A 27,984-nucleotide genomic window follows, 5' to 3' on the forward strand; every position below is an offset into this window, starting at 1 on the left:
ACATTGCATTGAAAATAACTCAAACAAGAGCAGACTAGAAATAGAAAATAGAAAGCACATCATGGTACAAGATATTTTATTGGCATGTGTAAATTCTAGAATTCATGTCCACTGAAAAGCTTCCCTGCTCAGAGTCCCAAAAAAGTAAAAACATTAAAAAAAACAAACAAACAAACAAACGAAAGTAGAAGTTAGGGGGAAGTAAAACAGAAGATGCAAGATATTTTAATGTCATGTGAATTAATGTCCAATGAAAAGCTTCCCTGCTCGGAGAGTCCCAAAAAAGGTTATTTAAAAAAAAAAAAAGACTAAAGTAGAAGTTAGGGGGAAAAAACAGAAGAGTTAGTAACACTAGGTGCATTTCACATTCCGCATAAACTGTGAACGTGGCGGACAGCAATGCATTCTGGACTGTAAATGTTGCATGATGGGTAGAAATCGTTTGACTGGACCACATTTAGTCCTGCTGTGACAAATATGCAAATTACGGCATCAAATCGACTGCCGATGGACCATGTGTGACATAGGTCTTCCTGCACCTGTTCGTCCCCCTCGGGGCGAGAACCTGCAACCTCGTCAACTGCATCGGTTCGGAAATGGAAGCACAGTACGATACCGCTGGACTTAATAACCAGTTACCCAGCCCAACGGCAGCATCGGCACTCTATGAGGCTTTCCGGAGGGAGGTTTACTAACGTTCCACGCCAACACTGCCAGCTAGCCTCCATTACACGTGCAACTCAGTTGTTAAACTCCATTGATGCTCGTTACAAGGATCGGCATACCGCCTCCGCAAACTGGGTGGCCAAATGGTCACTGACGTCGATGTAGATGGATTGTCCAAAACTCCTAAAAGGTTTGCAATGCACCCCACCCTATTTCATATTCACACAGTTCAAGTCCATTTTTTGACAGAGGTGGGCTTGTTCTCTATTGATTTGCGTTGATTGAAGCTATGTACACTACCTACACAAGATGGAAGGCTGCACTTGTTTTTCACTGCCGTCGCAAATTTCCGTGTCAGTGAAATTCATTTTGCGTCCCTGAGCAACACTCGTTTAAGACAGAGCATACACATAACATCAAATCACAAGATTATTCCACAACTGACAAAATACACAGGACATACGCCTTATATACAGAGATACATACACAACACACATAACTTGAATGTTCTATCTCTATGGCATCGAGTCCTATGTGAACTGCAGGCATGGGGCAGATAGCAAGTGGAGCTTGTGATCCATCTACTAGAGGGTTTTCGAAGGAAGACAACTTGTGTTCCTGAGACCATGATAGGATAGGGAGTTTTACACAAGTCTGACATACCCATAATTTGCCATGTGTTAGCATTGTGCTGCCTGATGTGATGGGGAGCGTACCTATGTTCCCCGGGTCCTATGTTCCCCGGTCTTTGTATGGGACTTAGGACCCTTTTTCTAAGGCCCTAACCCTAGCAGCAACCCGTGCTCGCCATGCGGCAGCAATCTACTTGGAAGCAGAGGGGAACATAGAACCCTGTTTTCAGAAAAGGGTTCTGTGTTCCCCAGTGCGCGAAACATAGGACCCGGTGAACATATGGATGACCCCATGTGATCATGTCCTCAATTGCCTTATTGTTGTGATATTCCTCAGTTCTACAACTTAGAGGTAATGCAGCCGGTGGCAACAACAAGAATCCTTGTGCTATCTTGGACTTGAAGACGCACAGTCGTCAACACTCAAGTTTTTCTTATTCCTATGGAGTCGCTCCCTAGCTCTGCGATCTTGAGATCTCTTTTTGTCTTTCAACCGACGAGCTTCAGCCTGTTCGGGGGTCTCGTTCATTCTACGTTGCCGCATTTTGTCTCTTTGCATAGTACGATATTTGTTGAGAGTATCTGGGGATGAGTCCTGCTTCCAACGACGCTTTTGCTCTCTTCCTGCAGCACGCAGTTTTTCTACAGCTTCTACCGACATCTCATTCATATGGAGTCGTTCCCTAGCTCTGCGATCTTGAACTCTCTTTTTCTCTTTCAACCGACGAGCTTCAGTCTGTTCGGGGGTCTCGTTCATTCTACGTTGCCGCATTCTGTCTCTTTGCATAGTACGATGTTTGTTGAGAGTATCTGGGGATGAGTCCTGCCTCCAACGACGCTTTTGCTCTCTTTCTACAGCACGTCGTTTTTCTACAGCTTCAGCCGACATTCCTTGCCTGCATCGCTGCATTCGCTCTCTTGTAACAGCACGCAATTTGTCTAAAGCCTCTGCCGACATCTCTTGCCTCAGACGATTCATTCGAGCTCTTTTGGAAGCGCGGCGCTTTTCTGCCGACTCCTCTTGTTTCCGTCGACGCATTTGCTCTCTTGCAGCAGCACGCTGAGAGTCTGCAGCTTCCTCCTGCGTCAGCTGACTCATCAGTCTCCTCTTTGCTCCATACTCTGTCCATACTGTGTCCATGGCATGAACTGTATCTGTTTAAAATGAAAAATCAAGACAAGTAATCAGTAACAGCAGCTGATCCACATCTACGCACTTTTAAAATGATTGCACAGCACAAAGATTAAATGCATTTAGGCTGGACCGATACAATTGGCAGGTGATATGCTTTGGCAACTTTATGCAGGGGATTTTAAACAAACAAGTATTTTCCTGCAGGGACTGCGTTTGTGTTCTGTATGAATGCGTGGTGTTTGGCATGTGTGAATGTATGGAGATGTTTGCCGTGTGGAGGTGTTTTTGTGTCACCATCAACATGTGGGCACCCATGTGATAACAGGCAGTCAAAAAACACATCACACAGTGTCCAGAGCACACAGAAAATGTTTGCTACTACAGCGTGAGGCAGAGAAGAGGTGAGAGGGGGGGGAGTGTAATGGTGCTCAGGGATTCTTGAGAGATGGGACAAAACATGTCCAGGAGATTCAACTCATGTTTGTTCTTAAAATGCAATTAAAATGGTAACAAAATTATCTGGAAAGAAGATGGAGAATACATTTTTTACAATAAATGTTTTTTACAAAATTTTGTACAATAAAATATGGTTTCATATTAAAATTAACATTGGGTCTGAATGCTTCCGAGCCCCCCCCTAAGCAACAGCAGTACTCGCGCAGACTGATTTTGCAATCGCTGTGCAGAATCAAAGAAAAGGTGACTGGAGTCGAATGCAAATGTGTGTTAATTTCCTATGCTATTCAAATTCATTAATAATATAATGTAGGTAAGGGCTTTAAACTTATTGGCGAGACAGGATAACATTTCCTTGGGAGAAAAAAATCCAAAATGAGATGTCACACGCCCCCCCAGGGGGGCTTACGCCCCACTTTGAGAAAGACCGCTGTAGCCTGTCCGGTGATCCTGCATTTTCAGCTCAGTCGTTTCCGAAATCTGAGCTATTCTAATGGGGGCAGATTTTGTTTACATTTAAAACTTTAAGACCTACTCCAAATATTTTCCCAAAAGGTAGGCCTATCACTGTTTGCTAGTTTGTCTGCTGATGTTGCATAAACTTTTGGAAGTTTTTGGGAATAAATACTATGTTTTTCTTTTTTTTTAATGTAAATAAACACCTGCCCCCATTACAATGACCAGGATCTCTGGAAAGGTTGAAGAAGAAAAAAAAAAAATCTTGTGATGGCATGAGCAATACAACAGCATAGCCTATTAGTGCTCCTTTAACGTTGCAAGGAACACTGAAATTATTCCGGAGAAAAAGAAAACCTCTGCCACAAATTTCTGGCTCTCAATCTGGTAGGATTTTGTGAATCCAATTTGACCGCTCCTTTGATCTCAGGTAGGCCTATGTGCCCAACTTTAAGGAATGTACTGGAGTTTCCTAGCCCAGGGACTCCCAAACTTTACCATGGCAAGGCCCTCCATATATCATTCCAGCCGAGGCTACCCTTAGGCCTACATGGGTCCACTCGTGTCATGTATTGTTTTTTTCCCTGCGCATCCCCTTTCACAACCATAGTCTAGGTCTTTGAGACAGTGAGCTACTAGGATATATAAAATGATGATAATTGTAGTAATGTAAAGAGATGAAATAGATCATTATAATGCTGTTGAGAATGTTTTATGTAGCCTAAATTTAGTCTCTTTTCTTCAGAGCCAAGGACACATTGTTTTGAAAAAGAAATTGTAGTATATTTAAGCCATTGTGTGGTGTCATCCATGCAGATTCAGGTGTGTTAAGATAATTGAAGCACCAAGTGTTGACCAAATTATTTGTGTCTCTCATATTTATCATGTCACCTGTTAAGCATTGGTCTTTAGCATTGGTTTTATTCACCTGTCATTGTGGGACTGGCAAATGTGATTCTTCTACTGCGATTTGCAAATTCACTTATTGGAGCTCAGAGAGAGCTGCATAATGGTCACATTGTTAATTGTATTGTTATAAACATTTTGATGATCGGCAGCATGCATTTAATAACAGAATTGTTCTCCAAATGGATAATTTAAAATGGCACAGCTATCCAATCGAGTATCTTTAATAATGCAGTTAAATGGAAGTACATCATTTTACCGTCTTCCAGTGTTTTACACACATTTGTGTTGGATTTGTTCAACTTTTTCATACGCTTTTTACCATCTCTAAAGAAGAGAATGTGAGCAGGTCTAACATTATTTTTGTCGGAAATCTTCTAAAATCAACAATGTGTAGGCCTACATTATTTGTACACAAGTTAACTTTTACAGTACATTTCAAGTGTACATTTTAAAAAAAAATCAATATATGAAAAATATATAAGCAGCTTATTCAAGTTAACGTTGCAAAACAATGAATGCATACATTGCATTGAAAACTAGGAATGCACTCAGAGAATGCAGACCTCCGCCAGGGAAGCTGAATTTGTTCTAATATTTGTGACATGGTGTGGTGTGATTCATGCAGGCCTACAGGTTAGGCCTACCATTGTGTTAAGAGAAGTGAACCTTATATGTTAAACAAATTATGTGTCTCTTATTTTGCATTTATTAGCTAGTATGTGTGTCACCTGGTTAGCTTTAGTATAGTTCACCTGTCATTGTGGGATTGGCAAATGTTTGCTCATGCCATATAGGCCCTACTGTAATGTGGAATATGTAGGCCTTTACTGGAAATTATTAGATCCCATCGCTATAGCCTTAGTGACATTGTTCATTCATTGTGTGTTGGCAGCATGCCTTTCATCACTTAATTGTTTTGCCACAATATTAAATGGCACAGCTATTACTGTAATATCCACCCACAATATATAGTTAATGATATGACTACGGTGGTCAATATTGTCCTTTGAGAACACTTTAGGATCACACACGCTGGCAACACAATATTGATTAGGCTAACTTTAAATAGTGAACTATAATTCTTCCACCCTTCAAACAAACCGGACAGACGAGAAAAAGCTGATTTGGTTGAGAACAATCAACTCCACGAAAGCTGCGACGCATGCGTGACATTATATGTCATCATTATTATATTACATTATGTTTTAGTGACTGGCTACGCCTATGGCTTCAGCCATGTGGGCACAGTGACAGCAAATCCGCGCTGTGAGCTTTCTGATTGGCTTTGCTGTGGTGTCGCAACACAACTTAGATTAACCAAAATCTAGTGAACTGCATACCTTCCCCTCCTTGGCGATGCCTTCATCACTGTTAACCACTGTTCGCCGTTATTAATATCTCCACCCTTTGTGAACTTCAACTGAACAGGGAACAACGGTTCAACTCCGCAAAAGCTGATTTGATTGTCAGGCCAAACGCTCGGAGAACAATTTGCTCCGCAACGATATGTGTGCCATATTGTACATTTTTTGGTGTGCTAGGCCTATTGGTTACGCAGCCATGGCACAGCAAATCGGCGTGCTATGCTGTGGTCACTGGTCACTGTCCATCAATCCAAATCGCAGGCACATCCTGTCATTGCTCAATTCACCTCGTCCACCTTGTGGCAGCCCGCGAAATAGCAGCGAACGAACAGAGTGACAGAGTGACAGACGGACAGACATGCCACACAGAAATCGGGCGATCACATAACCTCCTGGTGGAGGTAATAATTCAAACAAGAGCAGACTCAGACTAGAAATAGAAAACAGAAATCACATCATGGTACAAGATACAAGATATTTTATTGGCATGTGTACATTCTAGAATTCATGTCCATTGAAAAGCTTCCCTGCTCCAAAAAAGGTAAAAAAAAAAAAAAAAAGTTAAAAAAAAAAAAAAGACAAAAGTAGAAGGGGGAAATAAAACGGAAGATACAAGATATTTTAGTGTCATGTGAATCCATGTCCAATGAAAAGCTTCCCTGCTCGGAGAGTCCCAAAAAAGGTAAAGAAAAAAAGAAAAAAAAAGGACCAAAAAAAGACAAAAGACATAGAAGTTAGGGGAAAAAAACAGAAGAGTTAGTAACACTAGATGCATTTCACATTCCGCATAAACTGTGAACGTGGCGGACAGCAATGCATTCTGGACTGTAAATGTTGCATGATGGTTAGAAATCGTTTGATTGGACCACATTTAGTCCTGCTGTGACAAATATGCACCATGTGACATGATGTCAAACTGTTACGGCATCAAAACGACTGCCGATGGACCATGTGTGACGTAGGTCTTCCTGCACCTGTTCATCCCCCTCGAGGCGCGAACCTGCAACCTCGTCAACTGCATCGGTTTGGAAATGGAAGCACAGTACGATACCGCTGGACTTAACGACCAGTTACCCAGCCCGACGGCAGCATCGGCACCAGTGTTAATTTTGTCATCCATTTTTCAGTTTAGTCTTAGTCTTAGTCTTGTGTCGAAGTCCATTCTTAGTCTTAGTCGCTTTTAGTCTATCAAAAAGCATTTCTGTTTAGTTATTATTTAGTCGACTAAAAGTCCTCAACATTTTTGTCTAGTTCTAGTCTTTCACAAATAATTTTTATTTAGTCATTATTTAGTCGACTAAAAGTCCTCAACATTTTTGTCTAGTTTTAGTCTAAACATTTTAGTCTTTAGTTTAAGTCACAATACAATAAAACACAGGGCCTTTAGAAATGCACTACGACTTGGTTATTGTCATTCTGGTAATAGCAAATGTATAACACTGTGTCTTAAAAGGACACTATGTAGACTTATGTGCCAATGTCAGGCCTGTCTCTAAATCTAACCTAGCTAAGCTTTTGGTGAGAATGTTTTTAATCCCACTGTGCCAGCAGTCAATAGTGCATACAAATGTGAATATGTCGCTGGTGCTACATATTCGTAAAGGGATTTTTGTTTTGTTTGAGAAGCTTCTCCCCCAATATTCGTTATGGACAGTCTACTAAAAGTTACATTCAGGATTTTCTGACAGTGGGGTGCGAAAGTGGTCCAGAGCATTAATTTACTAATGACTCAAATAAGTATCGGTGGATGGATTCAGCTGTAATTAATCATTTTTTAATCCCATAGTGTCCCTTTAAAGGTTGATTACCAATTAACAATTAATTTATAGGTTTTAGTTGTGGTTGTACCAATTTATGTCTGAGTCCCCAAAAAAGTCTACGTCTTAGTCGTTTTTAGTCTTTCACAAATCATTTTAGTTAGTCAGAATTTAGTCGACTAAAAGTTAGTTCTTCGTCTTAGTCGCTTTTAGTCTTTCACAAATCATTTTTGTTTAGTCATTATTTAGTCGACTAAAAGTCCTCAACATTTTAGTCTCGTTTTAGTCTTTCACAGATCATTTTTGTTAGTCAGAATTTAGTCAATTAAACTCTCAAAAGGTTAGTCGACTAATATATTTAGTCTTAGTCTAGTCGACAAAATTAACACTGATCGGCACTCTATGAGGCTTTCGGGAGGGAGGTTTACTAACGTTCCACGCCAACACTGCCAGCTAGCCTCCATTACATGTGCAACTCCTACAGTTGTTAAACTCCATTGATGCTCGTTACAAGGATCAGCATACCGCCTCCGCAAACTGGGTGACCAAATGTTCACTGACGTCGATGTAGATGGATTGTCCAAAACTCCTACAAAGTTTGCAATGCACCCCACCCTATTTCATATTCACACAGTTCAAGTCTATTTTTTGACAGAGGTGGGCTTGTTCTCTATTGATTTGCGTTGATTGAAGAAATGTACACTACCTACACAAGATGGAAGGCTGCACTTGTGTTTTTTACTGCCGTCGCAAATTTCTGTGTCACTGAAATTCATTTTGCGTCCCTGAGCAACACTCGTTTAAGACAGAACATACACATAACATCAAATCACAAGACTATTCCACAACTGACGAAATACACAGGACATAAGCCTTATATACAGAGATGCATACATTACATACAACACACATAACTTGAATGTTCTATCTCTATGGCATCGAGTCCTATGTGAACTGCAGGCATGGGGCAGATAGCAAGTGGAGCTTGTGATCCATCTACCAGAGGGTTTTTGGAGGAAGACAACTTGTGTTCCTGAGACCATGATTGGATAGGGAGTTTTCCACAAGTCTGACACACCCATAATTTGCCATGTGTTAGCATTGTGCTGCCTGATGTGATGGGGAGCGTACCTATGTTCCCCGGGTCCTATGTTCCCCGGTCTTTGAATGGGACTAGGGAACTTAGGACCTTTTTTCTAAGGCCCTAACCCTAGCAGCAACCGGTGCTCGCCATGCGGCAGCAATCTACTTGGAAGCAGAGGGGAACATAGAACCCTGTTTTCAGAAAAGGGTTCTGTGTTCCCCAGAGTGCGAAACATAGGACCCGGTGAACATAGGGTGTGTGTTCCCTATGTGATCATGTCCTCAATTGCCTTATTGTTGTGATATTCCTCAGTTCTACAACTTGGAGGTAATGCAGCCGGTGGCAACAACAAGAATCCTTGTGCTATCTTGGACTTGAAGACGCACAGTCGTCAACACTCAAGTTTTTCTTATTCCTATGGAGTCGCTCCCTATCTCTGCGATCTTGAGCTCTCTTTTTCTCTTTCAACCGACGAGCTTCAGCCTGTTCGGGGGTTTGATTCATTCTTCGTTGTCGCGTCCTGTCTCTTTCCATAGTACGACGTTTGTTGCGAGTATTTGGGGATAAGTCCTGCCTCAAACGACGCTTTTGCTCTCTTTCTGCAGCACGCAGTTTTTCTACAGCTTCTGCTGACATCTCATTCATATGGAGTTGATTCCTATCTCTGCGATCTTGAGATCTCTTTTTGTCTTTCAACCGACGAACTTCAGCCTGTTCGGGGGTCTCTTTCATTCTACGTTGTCGCATTCGGTCTCTTTCCATAGTGCGACGTTTGTTGAGAGTATCTGGGGATGAGTCCTGCCTCCAACGACGCTTATGCTCTCTTTCTATAGCACGTCGTTTTTCTACAGCTTCAGCCGACATTCTTTGCCTGCATCGATGCATTCGCTCTCGAGTAGCAGCACGCCATTTGTCTAAAGCCTCTGGCGACATCTCTCGCCTCAGACGATGCATTCGAGCTCTTGCTCTAGCGCGGCGCTTTTCTGCATCCTCTGCTGACTCCTCTTGTTTCCGTCGACGCATTCGCTCTCTTGCAGCAGCACGCAGATAGTCTGCCTTTTCCTCCTGCGTCAGCTGACTCATCAGTCTCTTCTTTAATCCATACTCTGTCCATACTGTTTCCATGGCATGAACTTTATCTGTTTAAAATGAAAAATCAAGAAAAGTAATCAGTAACAGCAGCTGATCCACATCTATGCAGTTTCAAAATGATTGCACAGCACGCATATTAAATGCATTGAGGCTGGACCGATACATTTGGCAGGTGATATGCTTTGGCAACTTTATGCAGGGGATTTTAAACAAACAAGTATTTTCCTACAGGGACTGCGTTTGTGTTCTGTATGAATGCGTGGTGTTTGGCATGTGTGAATGTGTGGAGGTGTTTTTTGTGTCACCATCAACATGTGGGCACCCATGTGATAAAAGGCAGTCAAAAAACACATCGCACAGTGGAAAATCAATGTCCAGAGCACACAGAAAATGTTTGCTACTACAGCGTGAGGCCGAGAAGAGGTGAGAGGGGGGGGGGGGGGGAGTGTAATGGTGCTCAGGGATTCTTGAGAGATGGGACAAAACATGTCCAGGAGATTAAACTCATGTTTGTTCTTAAAATGTGATTAAAATGGCAACAAAATTAACTGGAAATAAAGACGGAGAAGAGTTTTGTACAATTAAATATGGATTCATATTTAAATTAACATTGACCTTCACGTGACAGTGTGTTACCACTACCTTCAAAACCCCATGTCCGAAAGCAGGTTTTAGAATTTGACAACACCGTAATAATTTGTTTCCACTATTTTCATGAATATCACCACCATCAAATTTTAAGTATTCGTACATGAAAAGGGAGATCTTCTCCATGGTCCGCCATTTTGAATTCCCAGAAATAGTCATTTTTAGCTGCAGAAATCACTGTGCTTAGGCCATACTAATATTATACCAATATTATTTTATTACCTAGTAAACTCAAATGAAAAGATCAAATATGGTAATGGGCAACCCAGTTTCGATGAGCAGCGTAGTTGCAGTACCATTTCCTGCACAGTGTACCTTTAATCAAACTACATGTGTACAATGTTTTATAAACCTTTTTATATACCGTTTAAACTATTGAACATGTGTCCGTCATGTGAGTTTTAGTCAACACCGTAAGATTTTTTTTAAATACAAAAAAATCTACCATTATTGTGGTCAGTTCACACTGTAAGCAGCCTGGTACTACTTCCTGGTTGGTATACATGCCATGGAGAAGCATGATCACTGGTATGTGGTAAATCGGAGCAACACCCTTGGCGCAAAAAACATCCTCAGATCATGACACTTGTACCACCATGTTTAACTGTATTCAGTGTGTGCTAGGGCTTGGATTACTTGTTTGCAGGATGTCCGACAAACTGTTGGCCCTTGGACCCATAAAGAATCTTATCTAAAAGAAGAAAAGAATCTTTCTTGGTGCGAGGATCATGATGGGGATGTTTTTTGCACTACAATTGTTCTACAATGTTGGTCCTATTTACAGCATACAAGGGATCATGGATCAGTTGGAGTACATCAGGACACTAGAAAAAGTCATGTTGCCCTACACTGTTTTGGAAATACCTCTGAAGTGGACGTCTCAATACAAGACAATGACCCACACACACCAGCAAGCAACAAAATCATGGTTCCAGACAAACATCATCCAACCAATGGAGTGGCCAGCACAATTCCCAAACCTTAATCCATGCACCATAGATCTGAAGCAGTTTTCAGGAACCATAGTTTAGTAACAAAATATTACATTAGGATGCTCAGCAAAGTTGAATTTTCAAAAAATTGTTAATTTGTACAGAACATTTGTGAGGTAAAATATATGCAAGAGTGTCCGCAATGAACTGCAGGTCCATGTTTGTACACCATATTTTGAGGATCTTGGGAATGTAACAGTTGATCCACCCTTCAGAAGACACAAAGACAGTTTGTTCCTGAGAACATGATTGGGTGTTTTCCAAAAGCCCGACACACCCATAGTTTGCCATGTGTTAATTACTTAATCACTTTGTTATTGTGATATTCCTCAACCTTCAGTGCAATAACTGAAGAGCGGTAATGTAGGTGGTGACAACAACAAGCATAAATAGGTCCTGCTATCTGAGACTTGAAGACACACAGTCATCAACACTCAAGTTTTTTTTTGTTATTCCTATGGAGTAGCGCTTTATCTCTGCGATCTTGAGATCTCTTTTTCTCTTTCAACCGACGAGCGTTAGTCTCTTCGGGGGTTTCATTCATTCTACGTTGTCGCATTTTCTCTCTTTCGATAATACGACGTTTGTTGAGAGTACTTGGGGACAAGTCCTGCCTCCGTCGGCGCATTCGCTCTCTTGCTGCAGCACGCCGCTTTTCTGCAGCCTCTGCCGACTCCTCTTGCCTTCGTCGACGCATTCGAGCTCTTTCTTGAGCGCGATGATTTTCTGCAGCCTCCTCCTGCGTCAGTTGACGAGTTCGACGTTTGTAGCGAGTATCTGGGGATGGGTCCTGCCTCTGTCTGCGCTTTCGCTCTCTTTCTGTAGCACGCCGATTTCCTGCAGCCTCTGCCGACATCGCTTGCCTCCTTCGACGCATTCGCTCTCGAGCAGTAGCACGCAATTTGTCTAAAGCCTCTGCCGACATAGCTTGCCTCCGTCGACGCATTCGCTCCCTTGCTGCAGCACGCCGCTTGTCTGCAGCCTCCGCCGAGTCTTTTTGTCTCAGACGACGCATTCGTTCCCTTGCTGCAGCACGCTGCTTGTCTGCAACCTCCTCCTGCGTCAGTTGCCTCATTTGTGCCGTTCTTGAATAACAGAGCACCTCAGCACCCTTGTTCGTACTGTCCTGTGTTTTTTTTCTCTCATGCGTTGTCATCATTGTTCCATGCTTATAGATTTTGTCCATGGCATGATCGCCAACTTGATCTGTTTAAAATGAAAAATAAAGAAAAGTAATCAGCAGCTGATCCACATCTACACTTTTTTAAATGATTGCACAGCACGAAGGAGATTTTAAACAAACAGGTGCTTTCCTGCGGTGACTGTGTTTATGTTCAGACAGACAATGTTCATGTACAACGTGAGGTGGAGCAGAGGTGAAAGAGGGGAAAACGTAATGGCGCAAAGAAATTTTGGTGACAAGCCCATAATTTGCGTCATCACAATGAGCTTTCAACCTTTTTTGGATGTCAAAGGAACACCCAGCAATACTGAATGCGTGAAGTGCGTGGAGATTTGGTCAATTGCCGTGGAATGACCCAATGATAATAGCCTCAAACAGCGGTCCAAAACCAAGCCCCCCAAAGATGAGTAAATGTCAAAAACTCTTCAAATAACTTGTACTTTAATGATCAAAAATGCATTTGAGACACTGCACACATTTCAAATCAAGAAAATTGGCGAAAGTAATTAAATTTTATAATATTCCATAGCAAGTGAAGAAATGTAATGTTGGAAAAGCAGCATTGACACCTGTCTTTGAACAGTTTTGCATCTGTGGTGTATGGAGTCGAGCAACGGTCAACAGGTATCACAGCCCAGGTGGATTGTAATTACATCCCACAATTTCTATGCGTTTCTTGTTTGTTGGTGCTGCCTCATGAACACCATTTTTTTATGTCGGCCGCTCACAAATTTTCTATAGGATTTAGGTCCTGTAATTGTGCTGGCCACTCCATTAGTTGGATGCTGTTTTTCTGCAACCATGATTTGCTTGCTTGCTGGTCTGATTGGGGGTCATTGCCTTGTTTGAACATCTACTTCAAAAGGCATTTTCTCGTCAGAATAGGGCAACAGGACTTCTTCGAGCATCCTGATGTACTCAAACTGATCCATGATCATAAGCATGTGGTAAATCGGAGCAACACTGTAGTGCAAAAAACATCACCATATCATGATTCGTGTACCATCATGCTTTACTGTCCTCACTGTGTTTGTACTATGGCTTGAATTCCTTGTTTGCAGGATGTCTGACAAACTTGTGATCCTTGGACCCAAAAGAATCTGGTCAAAAAGAAGAAAATAATCTTACTTGGTGCAAGTATTATGATGGGGATGTTTTTTGCACTACAATGTTGGTCCTATTTACGGCACACCAGGGATCGTGGAACAGTTTGAGTACATCAGGACACTGGAAAAAGTCATGTTGCCCTATACTGAATTGGAAATACCTCGCAGTGGATGTCTCATTACAAGACAATGACCCAAACACACCAGCAAGCAACAAAATCATGGTTCCAGACAAACATCATCCAACCAATGGAGTGGCCAGCACAATTCCCAAATTATTAAGTGTCAAAATATTACATTAGGATGTTCAGCAAAGTTGAGTTTTCAAGAATTTGTTAGTTTGTACAGAACATTTTTGAGGTAAAATATATAATGCAAGAATATGGGTCCACAATTAACTGCAGGTTTGCACGCCAGATTTTGAGGATCTTGGGATTTCAGCTGTTGATCCATCCTTCAGAAGATTTTCAATGCACGACAGTTTGTTGAAGAGAACATGAATGGATAGGGAGTTTACCAAAAGTCTGACACCCATAATTTGCCATGTGTTAGCATTGTGCAACCTGATGGGATTATGTCCTCAATTACTTTGTTATTGTGATATTCCTCAACCTTCAGTACTGTAACTGAAGAGCGGTAATGCAGGTGGTGACAACAACAAAAAGCTTAAATAGGTCCTTCAGCTATCTGAGACTTGAAGATGCACAGTCATCAACACTCAAGTTTTTTTCTTATTCCTATGGAGTAGCGCTTTATCTCTGCGTTCTTGAGATCTCTTTTTCTCTTTCAACCGACGAGCATCAGCCTGTTCGGGGGTTTCATTCATTCTACGTAGTCGTGTTTTGTCTCTTTCGGTAATACGACGTTTGTTGACAGTATCAGGGGATGAGTCCTCCCTCCAACGACGCATTCGCTCTCTTTGTGCAGCACGCCGTTTTTCTACATCTTCTGCCGACATCTCTTGCCTCCGTTGACGCATTCGCTCTCTTGCTCTAGCACGCCATTTGTCTAAAGCCTCTGCCGACAACTCTTGCCTCCGTCGACGCATTCGATCTCTTTCTGTAGCACGTCGCTTTTCTGCAGCCTCTGCCGACTCCTCTCGTCTCACGCGACGCATTCGTTCTCTTGCTTCAGCACGCAGAATGTCTGCAAACTTCACCTTTGTCAGCTGATTCATCGGTCTCATCTCTGTTCCACACTTGTGGTTTTTGTCCATGGCCTGATCGCCAACTTTATCTGTTTAAAATGAAAAATCAAGAAAAGTAATCAGTAACAGCGACTGATCCACATCTACATTTTTTAGATAGTTGCACAGTACAAGGTTAAAATGCATTTACGCTGGACCTACACATTTGGCAGGTGATTGTTTAAAATCTCTTGAATAACGTGACCAAAGCAAACAGGTATTTTCCTGCATGGATTGTGTTTGTGTTCTGTGTGAACGCTTGGAAGTGAATGTCCGCAGCACGCAGACAATGTTCATAATGTTTGATACCACAGCGTGAGGTGTAGGAGAGGTCCCGTTCCATGTTGGCAACCGGGTGATTCTGAAACTTTAGTCCATGCTGATAACTGTAGCATGGTTGCCAACTTTTAACAAGACTTTGCCTATCAAGCACTTTAGTTGCTGATGGCTGATAATCTGAAAAACTCAACCCACACTTGGCACTGGTAGGGTTTCTCTCCAGTGTGAAAGAAGTTGGAAGCTCCTTCCATATGAGAATGTTTATCCAAAATGTTGAGTGGGTTCTCTCATGCTCTTCTGATGCTCCCGGGCGCATTCAGGCCAATGGTGAACCGTGCCAGTGCCCGTTCCTACATGTAATTGCGTGCCCGTTCTTACATGTAATTGTATTCATGCCACAGATCTTGGCGTTCGCAAACAGCAAAAAACGTGTTTTTTCTCTGCGGAGCGTGACGATAACGTAGCCGTCAGCATGTTCATCCGGGTAAAACAGTCATGTACGGAAAAAGTCAAGAACCCTGTATGAACACGGGCGGTTCACAGAAAAGCACTTTAGTGCCGAACGTAACTGGTGCGGGAAACAGTACCGATTCTGTTCTGGTCAGCCTGAAAACCCTTCCAGAGATTTTTTGTAAAAAGCTTTCTTTTCTGTTGGCAGTAGTGATTGTTCACTCCTTTGTAAGTGGACTGATGTGCTTTCAGTATTTGGTCAAAGACGAAACAGGGCAACTAGGAAACTACTCTCGGACAACGTCTTCCAACTTTTTCGGGTACATTGAAGTGTGGAGTGACTAAGTTTAATTATTTTCTGTTCAATACATAGTAACCAACATACATGTTTACCCCATTTTCTTTAATGCGACGGATAAAATGCATTTCAGTGTAATACAGTTGGCAATGCAAAGAAAACATGGATGACATTAAAAACTTGCAATGTCTTGGGCTGGGCGATTCACCCCCACCCAAGAAATATTTGACTCGTTTCACAATTCACAATTCAATTCAACATGTCAGTGAAGCAACAAAAGTAGGAGGGGTAAACTCTCACATACTGTTGAGGTAGTTATTTTGTCATGGATCTATGGAGGCTGTTGTCCCCATTGAACGAATACTGCTAATGACTTGTAGCATCCCCTTGTTTCATGAGCAACATGTTAAGCGGTCACTGAAGTGCTTTTATTGTGTAGGACAGGGTTTCCCAAACTGGGGTGCATGCACCCCTGGGGGTGCGCAATCTGCCATAAGGGGGTGCGCGAGCTGAATAGAGCAATGGCGGATGTGTGAGTTTTTATCCAGCATTAAAGAACATTGAGTAGTTTTTAATTGTATGGTGCATGCATTGTATGCTGGAAGGGTCCATCTGAAGTGTAAGTTAGTTTAACTCCAAGCCTATTGGAACCCCTGGTGTATTGGATACTTTTTGGTAGGGTATAGAGGTGCACCGAAATGAAAATTTGTGGCCAAAACTGAATATTACAATTCAGTTAAAAGTTATCAAAAGTTAGGTTTTTCACAATTTTTAAATATTGCTTAAATCTATGGCTGAACAAAAAACGAATAATAAGTAATCAGTTGGTCGAATACCGAAACCGAATATTACAATTCAGTTAAAAGTTATCAAAAGTTAGGTTTTTCACAATTTTTAAATATTGCTTAAATCTATGGCTTAACAAAAAACGAATAATAAGTAATCACTTGGCCGAATAAGCTTACCGAAACCGAATATTACAATTCAGTTAAAAGTTATCAAAAGTTAGTTTTAAATATTGCTTAAATCTGTGGCTTAACTAATTTTTTTTAGACATGTTTATGAAAGAAAATAAATGTGTATTAGAAGTATTTAAATGTTAGAGTAGAACTGAAATTAAGCTTAGTTTAAATAATACCCATTTTCAATTCATTTTCTATTCGGCCTCCGATTCGGCCACTCAATTGGCTTTCGGCCGAAAACCGAAAGTGTCTTTTTTAGCGTTTTCAGCGGCCGAATTTTCGGTTCACCTCTAGTAAGGTATATTATCCTACCTAGTTTTGTGGTGGCATATCAGCAACTTTATCATCGCAGCTGCCTGTGTCCAATGTGTAAATGCTTCATATGGCTTCATAGGACCTACCTAACATTTCTTATCGTTCTGTCTGACGGTCTGCCTCTTGCAGTTACTGGTGTGTTAAATGCGTCCTGCCATCCGATGAAAAGCAGTTTTCAGTATGCCAACACGGTCAGACAAAGTCTGTTTTGCACTGCAAAATCCAGCTAAAAAACTGAAGGAATAACTTGCCGAATGTCAGATGGTTGCAAAACTCTCCCTCCCTTGCTCTCACTCACTCACTCACTCACACACGCGCACACTTGAAACTGCCAAGGTAAAACGTTTTGTTTTGCACAGAGCCAAAAGTTACACCTCCAAAGAACACTGTGCTTTAAAATACAGCCGCAGCAAAAATTGAGACCACTTCGAAATGTTCAGTTTTTCTGATTTTGCTATGGATAGGTATGCGTCTGAGTAAAACAATTGTTATTTCATTATATGAACTACCGACAACATTTCCTCCGAATTTCGAAAGAAAATATTGTCATTTAGATCATTTATTTGCAGAAAATCTCAAAATGGTCAAAATAACACATAAGATGCAATGTTTCCAAATCTCAAAAAAGGCAAAGAAAACAAGATGACTTAAAAACAACATAATACTGTAGTAATGTATTAATTTAGGAATAATTCAGAAATCAATATTTGGTGGAATAATACCGATTTGTAGTCGCAGCTTTCATGCGTTTTGGTATGCGTTCCATTTGCGTTGGGAGAATTACAGCTGCCATGCTGGCTATAACATCAGTGTGATTATTTATTAATTTGAAAAAAGGGTCCACACTAATTTACAAAGGTCCACAGAATTTACGGTACTTTTTCTGCCTGTGCCCCTGGACACAAGACTGAAAATCAGCCCCTAAAAATGGGATAATCTAGCTGAATGACACATTTTCAGATTCCATAGACTCAAGACAGTATTTTAGGGTTTTAAATTTGTTTTGCTGATGCTCCATAATGCCAGAGTATGAAAAGACAAGAGATTATCTAGGCGGCAAAAAATGTGTCTAAATGTTAGAAGAGCTGCAGGGATGGCTAGACTTAACCAAAATGTTTGCAAAAGGTATCAGATGAAAGCGTAGTTTCCCCTTCGCAATGATGCAAAACACAACAAAATAAGTATCCAATACGTCTTAAACAACTGCCAGTAGAAAGATATGCACCCATCTTGAAAACTTATTTTTATTGGTGGGTGTCACTTAAAGGTGCACTGTGCAAGGTTTTTAGTTGGTTATTTTTTGCCAGAATTTGTGCTACCCATTCACTAATGTCACCTTTTTCATACTTACCACCACCATCAAATTTTAAGTATTCATTATGACTGGGGAAAATGCACTTTTCATACATCTCCATGGTCTACCACTTTGAATTCCCAGAAAAATACAGTTGTACCTGCAAAAATGACCACTTGGGCCATACTAGAAAATATTAGTTTATTACTTACTAAACTTTTATGAAAAGAATCAAATTTGGCAATAGGCCACCCAGTTTCAATGAGCAACATAGTTGCAGCCAGTGTTGGGCAAGTTACTTAAAAAACTGTAATGCATTAACTTACTGATTACATGTGACTATCTTTTCAAAATAATCTTTTATAGGGATGGCACAAACCGCACCGAAAATCGAAACCGTACAATTCACAGACCGAACCGAACCGTGCAATCTGTGGCAAACCGCAGTTCATGTAACTTACTGCACATAAAAATATGTAAAACAGAGATCCTACGAGTATCTTATCCAGTCTCTGATTAAAACATAAGCATATAATACCACTGAGAGGATCACACAATTAAAACCACACCATTTTTACATAATAAGCCTACACAAAACCATATGTAGGATATTTAGTGATAAGTCTGATTCTATTAGCCAATTGAAAGAGAGCATTTGGAACGCTCAGACAGCGCACATCAGCTGGCTACAGCTTAAGTGCAAGCGCAGGTTAGCACAAGAAGCGGTTCTCAGACACATGCAAAAGGTCAAATTCAATTTGCGCATCATCACTGTATAATTGCAATTGTATAAATATGGTTTAATATTCCCAGTGCACCATTTATTATGGGTAAAAAAACAACACCACAAAAAAACGAGAACCGTAGAGAACTGAAAACCGTAATCTTCATACCGTGATATGGACCGACCTAGGGCTGCACAATATTAGAAAAATATGCGATACACGATTACATGACTGTATATCGCAATATCGATATTACTCACGATATTTAATATACACTCACCGGTCACTACATCAGGAACACCTGTTACAACTGCACTTCGAGGCAAATTTCTGATCAGCCAATCACATGGTGGCAGCTCAATGCATTTGTGCATGTAGACATGGTCGAGATGATCTGATGCAGTTCAAACCGAGCATCATAATGGGGAAGAAAGGTTATTTAAGTGACTTTGAACATGTCATGGCTGTCAAGCAGAAAGGGCTTGATTTGAGTATTTCAGAAAATACTGATCTACTGGGATTTTCACACACAACCATCTCTAGGGCTTACAAAGAATGGTACGAGAAAAAAAATGCAGTGAGCAGTGATTCTGTGGGCAAAAATGCCTGGTTGATGGCAGTGGTCAGAGGAGAATGGCCAGGCTGGTTTGAGCTGATACAAAGGCAACATTTATATCAAATAACCACTCATTACAACGGAGGTAGTGTTGTCACGATACCAATATTTTGGTAACGGTGCCAGTATCAACATGTACTTTTCGGTACTAAAAAAAAAATAATAATAAATAAAACATTGCAACGTTTCTATTTTTCCAGCTACCGGTACAAATCAGGCCAATCTTAATATAACACTGTCCTAATAGTCTACTCTGCACTGAAACAGCAGCATTTTTAATGCCATCTAAATCATTTTGCTAAAAAGACACAAAATACAAGAACACGAGTGGATATTTCTTTGGATAACACACATCATAGTAAGTTACTTTTAATTCAAATGTGATATAGACTGTTAGTGAATGTGCAGTGAATTATTTCTCGCACATTTGCTTGTTTTCAGTGCTGGTAGATTTGAACCAAAACACCCAACTCAATATTACAGCCACTAGGCCAGGGGTGCCCAACCAGTCGATCGTGAGCTACCCGTCGATCTCGAGGGGAGTGGCAATCGATCGCGAGACATGTAATGTGACGGGGAAAATACTGTCTTTCAAAAGTTGGCTATGTAGCAAGCTGCTGGTCCTGTATTGGTTAGATAATTAGTCCCACGGTAACACAGAATGAGGGGAAAGCATTAGGAAGTGACCGTAAGGGTACATGGAACGCACACCGGGTCATTAGCAGCGCCTTGGCTAACTGGATCTATGCACGCTGTGGGAGCTGTGAAATTTGAGTGCGGATACGATAGTGATGTTATAGTTAAAATATACGATCTCTTTGTGTTATAGAGTGCATGGTGTTCATTATCCAAGACGGCGAACAGTTTGCAAAGAAATGTTTTCAATTTCAATGAAATAGAAAGTCTAACAGCTCGAGTTCTGCAACTACAAGGCTAGCTTATTAGCTTTCCCCACGTCTCCACACTACCCACCAAACTTCCAAGCACAACACCACTGTATAAAATATAGGACACCGTCCACAGACATGGAGTGAAACAAATAGCTCTAATACCAAATCTGCCCCCCGACATTTTCGCTGTTGGGGTGAATATCTAACACCGTTACATTGTAAGCTTGACCTCAAAAGACATGTAGCAACATGGGGTTTCTAAACAGTCTGGAATAGCCACCAAAAGAGTAGAACATGTCACACAGAGATTATGTATCTGACACACTTACAATCTATGTTCACACCGGTAAACAGTAGCTGAACGGTCAATCAAGGGAGCCAAAGTTACGGAAAGTGTTTCATCTGTTACAAACTGTATCGTATTTACAGCTTTTCCACCCACCCAACCCTGAAAGCACAGTAGGTCGACGAAGCTAGCAGGCTAGCTAGTCCTACTCACCGATGTGTTGACTGAGACCCAGGCGAGCACCATTAGCAGTGTCACGATCCGTTTCCAAATACAGTATCTGTCAGGGCTCCTATAAATTATAATTTCAAAGATCGAACACCCCATTCTTGCCTGCTGTCAATCCCATGTCTTCGTGCTGCTATCGTTTCACATTGTTAGCCTTGTCATTTCTCCAGCTGCTACTGTATGTTTTTGCAATGGCCAGGACAACAATCGCGGTCTTTACAAATTACATCAACATACTGTGTTTGAAAAGTGATCAAATCTGTAAGAACTAAGTTGTAATGTAGACTCGGAAGTACATTTTCAAACTTTATAGTCAGTCAGGACAGCGTCATGTCTGCAACTCATCTCGAGTCGCACTTTGGCTTGCTAGCTCAGTAGCACTACCTGCCTCGTCACGTTGGAGTAAACAACACTCCCCATGGCTCTGAAATATGAGGTAACGGTGCCACCTAGTGGTTTGCCAACATGTAGGCACAACAACTACCGGTACCCACAGTAGGCCTACAATGCCATATAAAACAGCGTTGAAGCATTACAAAAAATCTTGTTTTAATTCTTGTAAAAATCGATATTTCCGGAGTCATGAAATTCGGCTTGTGACGTCACATATGTGATATCCAATCAGAAATGTTTATTTTGTAAATTAACTAAAAACTATAAAATTATAAACCCAAATTATGTTTTACTTAATTAATGATTCAGGTTTATGGGTTTTGAATAATGGTGCACAAAACATGTAAGAATGGTTTTCTAATAGAGTGGTCCTTTAACCAATCCAATGAGCTCGCTCTCGCTTTCGCTCTCGCTCTCTCATATATTTTAGAAATAGGGCCTATGTGTCTACATGTGCCTTTTATATACCAAATGTTTATCATTTTGAAATTGTTTCAGTTGTTTATGACTTGTGTAGGACTAAAATTATCTCTGCATACTATCAGTGCTGCATTGCTTTGTAAACATAGGCTATTCAACACACTTTAAAAACTCACTGAAAAGATATGGTCATAGTAGTCTACTAAAAAAACATTTTGTTCATAACAATGGTGATTAATGGTGATCTTAAATTCTCATACTGACATCCTTAAATTTGACCATCAACTTCAAAAGTAGATATCGGTTTAAAAAAAGGTTGGGCACTCCAGGACTAGGCCTACTCGCTGTTCCCCAGCACTTCAAGGGTTTATGTGAAACTCACACTGATCCAATCAGAAGCGCCTCTCTTTCTCTCACTCACTCACTCACACACGACGCAGCAGGCAGGCAAAGCCACCTCTTCTCTGTGTCTCCCTTCGTGTAAATGAGCTAGTTGTCTCGTAACCTAGCATGTTTAACTAAAGAGGCAATTTTACAGGATGGATTCACAAAGCAATCAAAAATAATGTCACTTGTGCAAATTCTTCATACAGTACAGCATGATACTATTCCAACTGTAATATAAGCTTAAGTTAAAGTTACAAAGAAAAGTGCTGAGCCATCGCTAACGCTAACTGCTATTCAGTTTGGAGTGTTCATAAGCAGCAGCTGTTGCCGTTTGCCACATTTGTTGCATACCGGTACTTTTCAAACGCAGTATTGTAACGTTTTAAATGCCTTGGTACAGAGGTACTTTTTTTATACCGGTATACCGTGCAACCCTAAACGGAGGTATGCTTATGCATACGAGAATCCCTGATTACACAGCACATCAAATCTTGAGGCAAATGGGCTATTGCAGCAGAAAACCACACTAGAAGATTGGAAAAATGTTGCCTGGTCTGATGAGTCTTGATATTTACCTTACTGTTCACTCAGGTGTAATGGTAAGAATTTGGCGTCAACAAAAGGAGGTCCAACCCAGCATTAGAGAGGTGTTCCTAATTAAGTGGCCGGTGAATAAGCTTATTCCCTAATTAATATTCCCTTCTCTACTTGCCTTCTCTACTTGCCATTCTACACTTTATCGTGTATGAAACAACTGAGAGCAATGTTTTATTTCGAACATTATTTTTATTCTGAAAAAAAAAAACAGGGCTAATTATACAGCATCAACTTAAAATGTCAACCTTTTTAACACCTTTTTGTAACCTTTTCACCAAATCAGCTGTTATTAAAAACTAAAAAGTAAGTTCGGTATCACGATATAACCAACTTTTGCAAAACCTGTAAGGTAAGCGTACCCATTAAGCCCACCAAAATCTAAATTTCTTTATTTTTCAATCATCTTCACATCATTTTTTTGTGAAATATTTTGTTAAATAGTAAGATTTACCTCTCTTCTCAATGTTTGTCACTGAGTTGATGGATATTTCAAAGTACAATATGAAGATTTTTTACGAGAAAAGTGAAAAGTCTGAATGGGCTTAAATGGTACCATTGGTACCATTTAAGCCCACTTGTGTTCCAAATAAGCTCATATAGTTATTTCTCTATCAAAATACCTGGTGAGGTGTGTGAATTGAGTTTAGACAGTGGAGCCTACATGGCATAAATGGTTTCAGACCAAAAATTTAAGATTTGCTCAAAAAATAGTGCATAAAACCTAATTAAATATTACGGCATCTTTTACTTCATATACTTCATAAAATTCTTCATCCAAACAGAGAAATGTATTTTTTCTTATTGATTATTGTTAGTTCATTACATTACGCCTTCTAAACCAACAACTTGGGATTGTACAGCACTTTTTATGTCCCTCAAAGGCATTTTTCATAAGCATGCATCAATGGGGTGTACCATTTAAGCCCACCTAGTACCCATTAAGCCCGCCTATACAAAAAGCTATTTTATGGAAATAATCAACTCCACAAAACATTTCATGATGCATTTAATTAAAGATCAATGCCAAACAAACTGGAATATGCATAGAATTTATACCTAACCACTAGAGGTGCACCGAAAATTCGGCCGCCGAAAATATTCGGCCGAAAACGCAAAAAAAGACACTTTCGGTTTTCGGCCGAAAGCCAATTGAGCGGCCGAATCGGAGGCCGAATAGAAAATGAATTGAAAATGGGCATTAATTAAACTAATTCAGTAAAATCAGTTCTACTCTAACATTTGAAGACTTCAAATACACATTTATTTTCTTTCAAAAACATGTCAAAACATTTGGATGTGCATTTCTGCCAAAAACACTAGCCTATTCGAAATTCGATGGCCACTATTGGAATGTTATTCGAAAATCGGAAAAAAAAGACGTGCGTTTGCTAACTGAGGGACTTCCACTGTCATCCCTTGAAACGTGTAGCCTAAATTCCGCCGACGTATCATAAAGAGTTCAATACTTATTTACAGTGGCCTTCCATCTACAGCACCAGGGGGGAGCAATAGCTAGAAAATGCTGTCGAGTGTACACCTCTGAACGTCCAGCAGCACGTTCACTGGAAGAGGAGTCTGTGCGTCCGTGACAAGAAATATTTATCATTCCCTTCCCCTCCTTCCATTCTCGTGGCACGGCAAAGTAAACCCCACTGAACAGCTGTTCGCTAGTTGGGCTGCATTAGAACTAGTTAGCAATTGACATTGTTGACAGACAGTATCCCGATTCGCACGGCTACAGGGGGTGGCTTTTACAAAGTTTGTTTTACAAATCCGAAGCAACGCCATATGAAACGACCCCCAAATAGTTGCAGATTATAGTGTAGTAAGCCAGATAAAATCGCCTCAGCTAAGAGTGCTCAGCTAGTTTACTTCGCTTGTTAGCTTATCATTATTAGCGTTAGAGATATTGAAATAACCTGCCATTGTTGACACTGACTGACAGCTACAAGTAGCTTACCTTGCAGAAGTTTACGCTGGCCAAATCAGACGCAAATTGATGTGACATTATTCCCGAACAGTTACAGATGACAGTCCATGTTTACAAAACCATCACCAATTGCAGATTTACAGTGTCAACGATTTATTTATGAATGCCCAATGCCCATTCCCGAAATGCACGAGATGCGTCTCTTCTCCCTGGCTGTGTGTGTTTGTGTCGTGTCGGCGGGGGGCGGGACGCTTTCAGACACACTCGCCTTACGAGTTGGAAATGAAAGATGAGCATGGTATCTAGACCTACCAGAGAAATTAGAATACAGGGGAGCTACTGGGTTAATTTAATGTAGGCCTAACCCTGCAGTACTTTTCATTTGTCACTTAATACTGCTAGGGAGGCCAACACAGTTTTTTTTTTTACTGGCTGGATTTTTTTTATTCGACAGGACTATTCTAAATTCGAAAGGAAAACGAATATTTGAACATTCGAATATTCCGGCACATCCATAAATAAACCATTATTTAAGCAATATTTAAAAATAGAGAAAAACCTAACTTTTCATAACTTTTAACTGAACTGTAATATTCGGTTTCGATTTTCGGCTTAGTGAGTAATTGTTTTTCGGTTTCGGCCACAAATTTTCATTTCGGTGCACCTCTACTAACCACCTTAAGTCTTACGGTAGAGTAAGATAAAGATGGTGTGTGGTTGTATCAAGAAAATATCGGCGTGTGCTCGCTCATAAAACACATCTTTCCATTTGAAGGGAAATGCTATAATTTAGTAAAACACTGCATGTATATATATAAAAATCATTACATTTACCTCTTAGTTTACTAAATATGAAAGTATTTTCAAAACATTTCACTTAAACTAGCTGAAATTCTATGATCTCTGACATATCCCAAAACAGCAAAGTTTTGAGGCAACTTCTTGTCAGTAGTCCTGAGACTGGATTCACTTGGACGGGAATAACTTGACGATAAAAAATGTGATTTGTTTGCAATAAAAAACATTTTGTCAGTTACTAAACCCTTTAATTGGATAGGGTGATGAACAACAAAATTCACCTTTTCCCTTTCTTTAAATTGACCTCAAAGTTGAAAGTGGGCTTAAAGGGTACATGGGCTTAATGGGTACGCTTACCTGTATCGCAAGCCGTGATATTGCGATATCGATACATTTTCGCTAAGCTTATATCGTGCAGCCCTAGACCGAACCGAGAATTTTGTGAACCGTTCCACCCCTAATCCCTTACAATACAATATTACTATATTTAAAATGTAAAGCATTGCACTAGTTTTGCATTACTTTAGTTACTTTCGCCAAAAGAACAGTAGGCCTAAATATGGATCTGGCCATTTATTACAGTTTAAGTTTCAAGCTCAGGAGTCATGACCTTTTCACCTTCCATCCAGGAGGTGTTTTGGCAGCATGCAGACTAAAAACTACCAGGTTCAGGAATAGATTCTTTCTGACCCACCACACTGAATACCACTAAAATGCAGGTCATTGTAAGCTTAATGCATTGTAACTAAGTATATGTTACAGATTTTTGCCCTATAAGCTTAATGCCTTACATTCCTGCATTACAGCAAAAGTAATGCATTACAGTAATTAATTACTTTTGTAATACATTACTGCCAAACACTGGTTGCAGTACCTTTTTTGACTATTTCCTGAATTCCTGAATTTCCATTTCAGGCAAACCACAACGCTGACTTAAAAGAACACTGTGCAGGAAATGGAAAAAGGCTAAAAGGTACTGCAACTATGCTGCTCATTGAAACTGGGTTGCCCATTTCCAAATTTGATCTTTTCATCAAAGTGTACTGAGTAATAAATTATTTTTTTTAAATATGGCCCAAGTAGGCTACAGTCATTTTTGTAGCTAAAAATGGCTGTTTCTGGAAATTCAAAATGGCGGACCATGGAGAAGATCCCCCTTTTCATATAGCCTATGAAAAGTGTAATTTTCCCTTAGAAAACTTAGAATTTGATGGTGGTGGTAAGTATTCATGAAAGAGGTAACATTAGTGAATGGATAGCATGAATTCTGGAAATAAACAACTACAAATCTTACGCAGTGTACCTTTAAAGGAGCCACGCTCGAAAGCATTCTATGTGAGTTGCTAGCCAGTTAGCAACTTAGGCTTGGGTGGTTCAACAAGATTCCCAGATTGACGCTCCCATCTCAGGACGCTCCCATTTCATCTCGCTCCCACTAGCCAGACTATCGGTACCACCGCCATATGACGGAGCCAGTTATCTTGTTGATGTTAGTTTTTTGTTTCTAACCCTAACCTTAACCCTAACCCTAAACCTAACCCTAACCTTAACCCTAAACCTAACCCTAACCCTAAACCTAACCCTAAACCTAACCCTAAATTGCTTGTATGTGGCAGTATATGATAATACGTGAAATATAATCGGGTGGGACCGCACGTCCGGGAGTGATAGAAACACCTGGGACCGCACGTCCGGGAGCGAACTCAGTTGGGAGTATCAATCCCCTTACCGTTCAACTAACCAAGTTGCCAATGGAACATTGCATGGCAAACAAAGTAGCTAACGTCGTTAGCAACTATGGCCTCGAGAAAGGCATCCCAGACTTGATTAATATACATCAAAATGAAAACATTTGATTGTCCTACCTTTCGGTGGATTATCAGCGCTTTCTTCCTTGAACTCTTCAGTCTTTACATGACCGCCGTCCTCAGTTTTCACGTTAGCTTGCAGCGGTGTCTCTTCAGCCTCGCATTTGACGAGCATGGTTGAGGCTGACTGGATTAGCGATTCACATTCCTCTTCTTTAACCACTTTAACTTCTATATTCAGTAAGTCCCCACTAGGAACGGGAATTTGTGATACCGGCCGAGCGGTCGAGTCTGTTTCCACTTTGCAGTCCGAAGAAAGGGCAGAAAACACCCCGCCATCATCGAATGGTTTCACATCTTCGTCACAGTCCTCCTCTTTCTTGATTTCCTCCATCTTTATGGTCGGTAACGCGCCCTCCATTGTTGGTTAAATTGACTATGTCCGAGCACGGTTGTGTGTGCCTCGTTATAACGCCAGCTAAATACTACTGTACAATCAAAACAGGTCGAATCGAAAAGTACTTGTGTAAAACAAAACACGCTCAAAACGCTGTCTGCTTCTTTGTTGGTGTGGGTGTTGCTTAGCACGCAACACGATGCACTACCGCCACCAACTGTTGTGGGTGTGGAACATCGTTTGGG

The 27,984-nt window shown here is 40.7% G+C and overlaps 1 protein-coding gene across 4 annotated transcripts; it reads right to left on the bottom strand.

Moving 5' to 3' along the window:
* Positions 1-59: 59 nt before the first annotated feature.
* Positions 60-27,936, bottom strand: LOC134447119 (uncharacterized). Of its 4 annotated transcripts, none has more exons than XM_063196423.1 (2): positions 27,400-27,936; positions 60-2,453 (listed from the first exon to the last, which is right to left on the bottom strand). In XM_063196423.1, the coding sequence occupies exons 1-2, from the start codon at positions 27,761-27,763 to the stop codon at positions 1,687-1,689; spliced, it is 1,131 nt and encodes a 376-aa protein (XP_063052493.1). In that variant the 5' UTR covers positions 27,764-27,936; the 3' UTR covers positions 60-1,686. The 4 variants fall into 4 exon arrangements, with proteins under 4 accessions (XP_063052493.1, XP_063052484.1, XP_063052475.1 ...); XM_063196414.1 differs by lacking the exon at positions 60-2,453 and adding an exon at positions 8,072-9,598; XM_063196405.1 differs by lacking the exon at positions 60-2,453 and adding an exon at positions 10,027-12,397.
* Between the last annotated feature and the right edge of the window lie 48 nt (positions 27,937-27,984).

Source organism: Engraulis encrasicolus, chromosome 1, assembly GCF_034702125.1.
Source record: "Engraulis encrasicolus isolate BLACKSEA-1 chromosome 1, IST_EnEncr_1.0, whole genome shotgun sequence".
Classification (NCBI taxonomy): Eukaryota; Metazoa; Chordata; class Actinopteri; order Clupeiformes; family Engraulidae; genus Engraulis; species Engraulis encrasicolus.